Source organism: Parasteatoda tepidariorum, chromosome 10 (assembly GCF_043381705.1).
Source record: "Parasteatoda tepidariorum isolate YZ-2023 chromosome 10, CAS_Ptep_4.0, whole genome shotgun sequence".
NCBI lineage: Eukaryota > Metazoa > Arthropoda > Arachnida > Araneae > Theridiidae > Parasteatoda > Parasteatoda tepidariorum.
In genome coordinates, this window is record NC_092213.1 from 574,275 (window position 1) to 584,092 (window position 9,818).

General features: G+C 29.7%; 1 protein-coding gene across 1 annotated transcript; it reads right to left on the reverse strand.

Moving 5' to 3' along the window:
- Positions 1–275: 275 nt before the first annotated feature.
- Positions 276–9,474, reverse strand: LOC107447797 (uncharacterized). The gene is made up of 4 exons (XM_043053418.2): positions 9,077–9,474; positions 6,083–6,226; positions 845–2,950; positions 276–417 (listed from the first exon to the last, which is right to left on the reverse strand). The coding sequence occupies exons 1-4, from the start codon at positions 9,267–9,269 to the stop codon at positions 284–286; spliced, it is 2,577 nt and encodes an 858-aa protein (XP_042909352.1). The 5' UTR covers positions 9,270–9,474; the 3' UTR covers positions 276–283.
- Positions 9,475–9,818: the final 344 nt, after the last annotated feature.

Sequence of the window (9,818 nt, forward strand, 5' to 3'; positions counted from 1 at the left end):
AGATTTTCAATGTCGCAATCACAGTAAAATTTGTGTGCTTTCTCTCAAACTTGGACTTTTATGCTCCAGGCAGATGACGTAAGCCGAGTGCAGCGCCACTAATTTGCATATTGCAATTTTACTCAGCTACTCTTAGTGGACAACATATGCAAGTTTTGCACGGTTTGGCTTACTTTTGAAAGAGTTATCGCTATTTTTGTGATTTTTCCTTAATTTATGATAACCAGTGTATAATCTTGTACAGAATGTTGAAATACAACGTAACAAAAAAAATCTACACTCATTAAATCTCTTTATTTCTTTGTCTAAAGGAAACTAAAACAGGAGTAAGCTTTGTAAAGAATGCACAAACTGTACATAATCCTGCTAAAATGTAGTAGATATAAGTATATGACCCCAACGTGCCTCTGAAGTATCCTGTATAAGAGAAAATAAATGAATTACTGAAACTATCATTTATTTAAATTGTTAATGTGAGTCATTCCTATGGATCATTATTATGACACTCCTCTAAAATTTTAAAGGTAGCAACTTCAGATTAATCATTCTCATCTCTGGATTGAGATATGAATTTTTACAAGATTCTAAGATAAATAACCATTAATTTCCTACTAGCCTTAATTTAAATAACAGAAACTTGAACAAATCTATGATTATACAATATTCAATGTACAGTCAGTTGAAATTTAACCATACTGCACTATTTTTTAACTAAAATATAAATATATAACTATTTTATATATAACTATAGAAAAAATATATAACTATAGTATAAACATATAACTAAAATGAAGTAAAAACAAATGATCACTGCTTGCTGAAAACAGCAAATAAAATTTCTTACCTACAACAGGTGACTTAGACAAGCAGAGAAATGTGTAGAATACATAACGTGAAGCCATCGCCATGTTTTGCAAGTCTCTATCCACAAACTCAAAAATTATTCCGGGAAATGTTGTTAGAAGAGCTCCCGACAATACTCCAAATAGAATGATGCCTATCATGATTTGCATAAAGTTATCAGCCCAGCTAATGTACAAAACGTCAATTCCTGTTAAAAGATAGCAAATCATAGAGAAATTTATTCTTGTCATGAAACCACGATCCGTAATCCAATTCAAACTCAAGTTGCCCAAAATTTCCGAAACAGGAAGGAACATAATAAAAAGAAGAGATTTATTGGACGAAATACCTCTGTCTCTGGCGTAATCAATGATTATAGTCCAGTTCAAAGTTGTTATAAAGGCGTGAGAACTTTGAACAATCATTATAAGATAAAAGGTGGCATCGGTAAATAACCGAGCCAACTTATTTGTTGGTTGACTCTTCTTGTAGTAGTCAAATGCCGTTGCTTCTACCACAGAGAATGATCTGGCATATCTAAAATATTTCGATAATGATGTTCTGCCTTTAACTCTAGTGGATTCTTCAAATCTGATTCTTTTTGATGTCACACTTTTAGAATTCTTACTACAATCGGTGTCGGAGGAATTGTGGGTTTGGCATTCGCCAATTTGTGTATTAGGTAAGGAGAATTGAACAGTGCTGGTTCTCACCAGTTCCACTGAATCACGTTTAGGCTTATTATTTTTTACTTCTTGTGGCTCTTCAATTCGAGAATCCCTGGTTTCAACCTTGATTTCACTCTCTCCTAAAGCGAATTGTACCACGCTATGTCGAGAAGTATTAAATGAATCACTCTTAGAATTATTTTTAACAGCGCATTCTGGCATATCAATATGAGATTCGTCAGTTTTATCTTCGAGTTGAACATTACTTGATCTGATAAGATTTAATGACACTTGATTGTGTTTTATCTTGATTGCACATTCGGAATCACCCATTTCATTGCAACTTAGAGAGAATTGAACTACATTTGTTTCGTGATGATCCGTAGAACTTTTGAAATTTTTTCGTAACACGTCTTCTGACTCATCAGCTTTCGAATCTTCTGTTTCATCTTTGATTTCACTATCACGTAAAGAAAATTGCGATGTCTTGCATGCATCGTAATCCAATGAATTTGGCTTGGATTCATTTTTTATTATTGTATCCTGAAATTCATTAGTTCGTGAATCTTCGTATTTGTTCAGATCTTTTCCTGATTCAACTTCAGTATTATCATTACACTCTACATCATTTATGATTGCTACTTTCCTAGTTCCATATTTACCATGATCAACAAATGAGTTATGATTATTCATGCTAATTATTTTCTTTTCAAAAGTTTTTATATCGTCAAGAAAAGTTAAGCTTATGTTATTTTGTCTAATCTTTTTTGAGAACTCTGAACTTAATTTATCTTTTTCTTGTTCGTTTTCGTCACAATTCTCCACATTACTGACAGGTTGGCAATGTTTGTTGATCTTATTGTTAATATCATCAACTTCCATGTCCACTGCAAAATTGTGTTGAAAATTATTTTCTTTTCTATGAAGAATGCCTTTATCTTTCACGGTAGTAGCTGATACAATATTTGGTTTAGCTGCAACAGAAAACTCCTTATTTTTATGAATATTTCCTCCATTATTTAATTCATTCATACAGCTTTCATGATTCTTGAACATTAAATCATTATTTCTTTGCAAATTAGCATATATTTCAGTGTCCACTTCTGTTTTGCTGTCGCCAACAAATGCAAGGTTTTGATGGAAAATATCTTCCATTTTTTTATCTAATTGATTTCCAACTTCCAACTCCTCCTCTTCTATATTATTAGGATTTTTTAAAAGTAATGCGGCTGGCACACAATTCAAAACTATTCCAGACAAAATCAGAAACATCCCTGAATCCCCATACGATTTCGAAAGATACTGGATGATTGGTGACATGATTACAGCTCCTAAACAAGACCCAGTCAAGTAAAGTCCATTGATTAGATTGATGTCTTTGCTGAAGTGAAGCTTCAAGATATTCGGAACTAGAGTATTTCCAAACGACAGACCAAAACCTGTAAACTTTGCTTAATAAATTATTTTATACAATTATACATTGAGAAAATAACTTTTTATCATATTTCCGATAGTAAAGTACCATAAATTGCTTTAAGATAAATGGTGATACCCATTTAATAACGAAATCAATTATAATTTTCACACATTCTGATTATTTACCTCAAGATATGAAGTTCGGAGACCGAATGCAGTAAGAATTTGTGAATACTATTCTTACTTTTGCTGAAATAGCTAAAACTAACATCGTGATAGCCGTGAGTAAAAATCTGAGCCCATTCATAAAGAAAGTTTATCCAAATAAAAATTCAGTCACTAAATAATCTTCAACAGTTATTTATGACATTTTATTATTAAATCTAATAAATATAGAAAGAATTGAATTTGAAACTCCTTATTTTAATTTTTTAAACAAGAGAATTCATAATTAAGAACTAAATAAGAGTAGCACAAAGCAAAAATTTTAAAAAAAATCATCATCAGTAAAGTCCGAATGAAAGTATAGAAAGTGACAGACTATGCTTCTAATTCTAAGTACAAGAACTTTCCTTAGGACCTAAACATCAACTGATAGCGAGAAGTAAAGAGGAAAACACGCCCTAAGTGGTTTAAACTTAGAAAGATAGCGGGACAAGTTTGAACAAAATAATAAAAAAAAGGTCAATAAGAAACTGGTTAAAGGGGTATGGCTTGAACCCCAGAATGTAACATATTAAAAAAAAGATTTCCAAACATTGAGAAATGGTGGAATGCTAGGAAGATCATTAACAAAATTATTATATTTTTTTCTAAATTTTAAAATATGGAATGGTTCCCAGAAATCAAGTTCGGTAGAAAAGAACATAGTAGAATGATTTTAGCAGAAGAAAACTCAATACTAAGATTAGAATTCTAACAATGTAAGATTTTGGACAGATCTTTCGAGTTTTTATTTTCCAGCAACAACCAAAAAAGATATTTGAGATTTCAGGATGTGATAATCTAACAATAAAGTTTGTTTTCTTAAGGAAAATACATTTTGCGTCTAATATCGATACTTATAGGAAAACACCTGCACTGGTTAATTAGCCTATTTAAGTTGTGTTAACTAGTTAATTTCTATATATTACGTGGAAATCTAATTATTGGATATCCCAAATAATCACTTTTTCGGAGTGTATTATGCCTATTACTACTAAGGGAATTTAATTAATTGTGTATGTCAACCGTCATCTATCAAAAGGTACCTCTTGGTAGAATCAAATTAACACGTCTTATATAGTAGTGCATTGGTATTTAATATTTATAGTAGTAGTTACGCCACATTACTAGTGGTAGTTACGCTACACTAACATGCAAATGAAAAAACGACGTGGAAAAAGTTTGTCAGTATTGTACAGACGTTTTTGAAAACTGATAAAACAAATTGATTTTTGAAAAAGATTTTTAATATGTATCTAAAATATAACATGTATTGTATAAAAATACCACATTTATAAATATCTTAAATTTAAATTTTCCAAGCTGACGTGGATTTTTCTATTGCACATCAGAAGGCTTGCATGTTACTAAAAATCAAATAAGTATGAATAATCATACTTATTTGATTGCCAAGTGAAGGCCAAGTTACGAGGGCAAAAAGAGTGCTTTTTTAGTTACTTAAACGGGTTTTTTATTCATAATTTTGCATGTGTCTAAAAAAACACAAGGGATACACAATTGAAATATGTGGTGAGCATCTTAACTGTTTCGCTTTGAATATAACATTTTTCTCATATTGACATGATCTCCGAAGATAGGAGAGAGGTACAACCTGTGAAATTACTTAACGAGCTCTGTTTCATGTATGTCTGAGGAAGGAGAAAAAGTCTTCATTTGCTTCAGAACCGGTGTTTGTTTGAATTCAGAACAAGATGAGGCTTGAATGAGGAAAATATCTACGCTCGATCAAAAATTAAAGCGTTATGTTAACCATAGATCGAGTAAAAATTAAAATTTAAGCTCGATTAACACTTAATTTATCTACATTACAAAATGAAAAGTTTACTGTTTTATCCAGTCGGGTCGTTTTTGCAAAAAAAAACTTTTAGACTGCACCCTATATATCAAGTTTTTAAAAAAATCAGTTTCACTTATACTTGACTCCATTTTACAAGTTACATATTTCTAAAATGATAGGGATAAATATGACTGAGGTTCACAACCAAACATTTTTGTCACAAACTCAGCTTGAAAGTTATATTTTTAAGGTAATATACAAATTTTTTGATTACAGAAATAAACAAAACATTGATCTTTTAACAAGATCTTTCAACAAGCCTCTCGAGATTGGGCCAAATGTACATTTTTCTAACTTTCTAACAGTATCTTAGCATACAAAGATGGCCATCTTTAAGACAAGAGTTTGTGTTCATTACTTCATAAGATCTAGGAATTCCTGAAATTATCCTTCTTATAGGAATGGGCCAAAATATCAGCAAAAGGAGTTGGGACCCGCAGTTTGGCAACTTTTCTGGAGCTCTGAATTAGGGCTAAAAGTGTTCATTAGAAAAATTAGTAAAGATTTTACAGGTCGTAATATTCTCGCAATTATTTGAAAATTTGCTTAAGATACTTTTAAATAAACATTAACATTTAGTGTAAATCATTACCTGACACGCTGTATTCAGTAATTTAGACTAACATTTTAGTGCAAGCATAAACTTTCTGAAATATTCTGTATATTACTGAAAATTTGTGACGTCATGAAGAGAACGCTATACCGAATCTGTATTTTAAAAGTTTAGAGAAAAGAGAGCTGAAAAAACATTTCGATGAAATATTGAAGAATTTGCATATATATATATATATGTATATCAGGATTATTTACTAACTGCCAAATCATGAGTGATCAGGCCATAGATTACATAGATTACATTTAGATACATTAAATTTTTTTTCTGCATTTGAAACCTTAGTTTTCCCTGAAATTAAAATTTTAATAGATGAAAAAGACATTTTTATTTAGGTTTTCTCCCGTAGTTAAATCTTTTTTTAATATGATGCTGAGTCGTTTTTTTTAATGTCGATTTTACAATACTAAGGTTTAATTAGAAGACTAATCATTTTATTCAAGTTGCAACCAACAATAATTCAGAAAGTATAATACATACCGTATATGAGGCCGAGAGAACTTGCTACAGCTATGATATCTTCTGCAAAATAGCAAAATCCAATACCTAAAGCTGATAGTAAACAACCAATCATGGTGACTGCTTGAAATCCAAATACTTGTCCTAAATAACCGGTGAAGGGACCTGAAAGTAATAATTAGATTGCAGCTGACTTTCAATAATGCAATTCAAAAGGTCAAAATTATTGACTTATTTAGAAACATTATAAGATAGAGGCTTGCTAACATTTTCAAACTATAAGCAATTTTTTAAATCATGAAAATAAGTTTATTTATCATTCATTTGGAACAAATCTCAGTATTTTTTTTTCAAATTAAAATTTGAATACTTTTCTTTATTTTTAATGGTGCATAAGAAATTTAATTGTACACCTATTTAGTAATATTTTATTTTCTTTCTGAAAAAAATGCATATTTTAAGAAGTCATTAAATTGGTTATTTAAATTTTTGGTAATTATTAAAAAAATTCGTAAAATCTGAATAAAACCAAATTTAGTCTAAAAATGCGTTCTTGTAAATTTCCTCTTGCTTATTTTATTAATATTAAAACCTCATAAATATCGATTAGCATCTAATAACTACACAGTACTCCAACTATGTTTTTAAAAGCACTTGTTAGTGAACTCTTTTTATTTCGGACACAGTTCAAAAACCGCGTTTAAGAAAATGTACAACGCTTAAATTGCTTATTTAAGAAAATGGGCAAAGCTCAAAATGCATAGTTCAGAAAGGCTCAGACCATTTTAATTCTGGTGACCAATTGGTTGCATTTCAAATAGGTAACGTGTCCCTGGTTCATACTTTTGTATTAGTGTATCAAAACTGTAACAATACGTAAAACAGATTATTATGCTTCTACAAGTATCACGTTGGTACAGCTTACGCCTTTTAAGATGGGAAAAACCCGAAATGAATCGAGTGAACGTGGATAATTGTGAATGCATTTGAGATATTAGGCAAAAAATATAAGTTTATTACTAAACGGAAAGAGCCATTAAGAATAGGATTAGTAATACGAAATATTTCAAGTTGTGTATTAGATAACGTCGACCATGATTTTTTTCGCTCGATTTGAAAAAATTCGTTAATTTTTGTTCTGAACAAACAAAACAAGGCGTATGGATATTTTTGTGCTTAAAAATAATTTGTAACCTATTTTAATAGTTTTAGAAATTTAAAAATTTTGCCATTGTAAAACATTTTAACAAAATGATCGCAGATCAAAATGAATTTTTAAGAAAATGGACACAATTAGAAAAGCGTGTTTAAGAAAGTGCACTTTTTCTATATTAAACCAAATTTAACTGTTAAACGATCACTTTTCTTTACTTTTTTTAAGCATAACCACCCGTACTTTGGGGTCGGGCTGGTTGGGTATATTACAGATGTTACTTTACTGATGATTTGTTTATATTCAGATCACTAAATGATGAAGTGGTTTTTAAAAATCAAAATTCGAACAAAGTCAATTTTATATTACTATCATAAATTTAAAGGAACTGACACTGCTTTTTAAGAACAACTATTCACTTTTAAGATACTTTCAAAACAATTTTTAAAAAATGTGTCTAGTGATTATGGCAAATGAACAATTAGTTTCATAATATAGAACAACATCGCATTTATTTGGTTTCATTAGTTTTTTTTTTAAAATTAATAATGATTTTCATAAGAGAAGCTTAAAAAACGCTAATGCTTAAATGTCTATTTGTTGTTACTAAATGTCCACGTGTTTTAAGACTGCTTTGTTTCGATAAGTAAATTGTTTACCTCCAAACTTGCCATGCCATTGAGAGAGAATAAGGTCAAAATATTACGCTTAGTCATTTTTTCCAAGTGATGTTAATTGTTTAACTTCTCACATTTTAAAGCTTCCTTAAAAATAACCCATAAGATCAAGCTCGATAACAAACTAGATTCAACTCGATTACAAGCTGGTTTACGAGTGAGCTGATATCAAGAAAATAAGAGCAAATGGATTCTTTTAATACTCTTGAGGATTAAAAATAAGAATGAAAAGTTTAGCATTCAAACGCCATAGAAACAGAACAAGAGTTTTTGTCATGATTTTATAAATATAAAATGTTACTTTTAATAGTTTGTGAAACAATTTTTGTTGTTGGTGCTAAATAGTGATTTAATTTCATTTGCAGATTCTTCTACAAGAAGTTGCAATAACCGTGAAGTGAATTCTATTCAAATACCATTAAAATAAGTGAGTGTTCTAAAGAAGTCCTAAGCAGGGTCTACTTTTCGCCAAAATTTTAAAAATTACACGAAGAAAATATCTAAAAATAATTTTAAATAAAATTAATTGTGAAGTCTAATTTGCTATGCTTTGTCAATTGGCTAAAACTGAATTTGGACGTTAAAAAGCCATTTAATAGATCTTTCATAAAGTAAGTGAAAAGAACGAAAAGAGTCTCAAAGTGATTGACGGTACTCAATATTTTCTTGCAACCTTTAATAATAGAGTTAATTTGCATTTACATCTATCCATTCACAATTCCTCTTCTTTGGAGTTATAAAAATAATGAAATTGAAAAACAAAATATAATTAAATGTACCCTCGTTGGTCAAAGCTTTTCATGACGATGAAAAATCATTAAAAACAAAGGAAATAACCTTTCGAAAGCTTCATAGCATATCTAATTATTTGAGTTAAGCGGAATTTGTTTCACGACCAAAATATGACATATATTCTACAATATGTAAAAGGAAAAAAGAATGCAAGAATTAAAATGTATCATTTTTAGGATATATTTAAAAATGACTCATGAACGTTTATTAAGTTTAGTTAATCGAATTTTTTTTAAAAGGAATAATAACTTATTTCAACATTTATGAGATTTTATTGTCTTCTAAGGAGCACATTTCTAAGTTAAAAATAGCATTTTTTTTATTTAAGGCTTGGATCACAGGAGGTTAAGCAAGAAAATGTCGCTTTTTTTTATTGAAAAATAAAAATCTTACCTGTAAGAGTTCTCAATATTCCAAAGATAACAATAGGAAGGGTTGCAAGCTCTCTATCTGTTCTATATCTGTCTATGATAATGACATAAAACAATCCAGACAGACGCATTGGCAAAACGATAAAAAATCCGATAACAGTACAAGCAAGAAGGGCTATCCAACTAGTTCGACTATTGTAACCCAAAGCTTTCATTATAATTTTACTAAAAATTCATTAAAAGCGATAATTTTTTTAAATTAAATTCATAAGAAACTATTGTATTCTCTGTAATGTTGTCTTATAAGAAACATTTTAAAAATACTGAGATAAAAGGAGAGAGAAGAGTTTCGAATGTTCGGTGAAATGATTTAAAAGTTGTCATGTGTGGCAAAACGTAAATGCCGAATGAATAGGATCATGGCATCGTCTGTTCAGAAGGTCGTAAATAAATATTATAATATCGATTATCGTTAGAGCTTTTATTTCTCAATTGTTTCATAAATTTTCTTTGCAGATGTATCGAGATGATTTATGTTCATAATAAACATTTCATTCAGCTTATGAATTTTTAAAACGATACAAATATTGGACAAATTGTTTTTGATACATAAGTTTGAATGGAACAAAATGTTATTTGAATATAAATATCACTAGTTTCCATCATAGTCTAAAAGACTGAGTAACTAAATGTTATGTTTAGCAAATGTTTTTTTCTTCCTTCAAATAAGTGTTTGAAAACAATTAATGGATAAAACCACGGGA

What these genes read in the sequence shown, in the direction of transcription:
- LOC107447797 (XM_043053418.2), bottom strand. Translation starts at nt 9,269, where the DNA reads ATGAAAGCTTTGGGTTACAATAGTCGAACTAGTTGGATAGCCCTTCTT. An exon ending in TTCTCTCGGCCTCATATACG is followed by an intron (nt 2,951 to 6,082) that starts GTATGTATTATA and finishes CAAAGTTTACAG; the next exon opens with GTTTTGGTCTGTCGTTTGGA. An exon ending in GTCTAAGTCACCTGTTGTAG is followed by an intron (nt 418 to 844) that starts GTAAGAAATTTT and finishes TCTCTTATACAG; the next exon opens with GATACTTCAGAGGCACGTTG.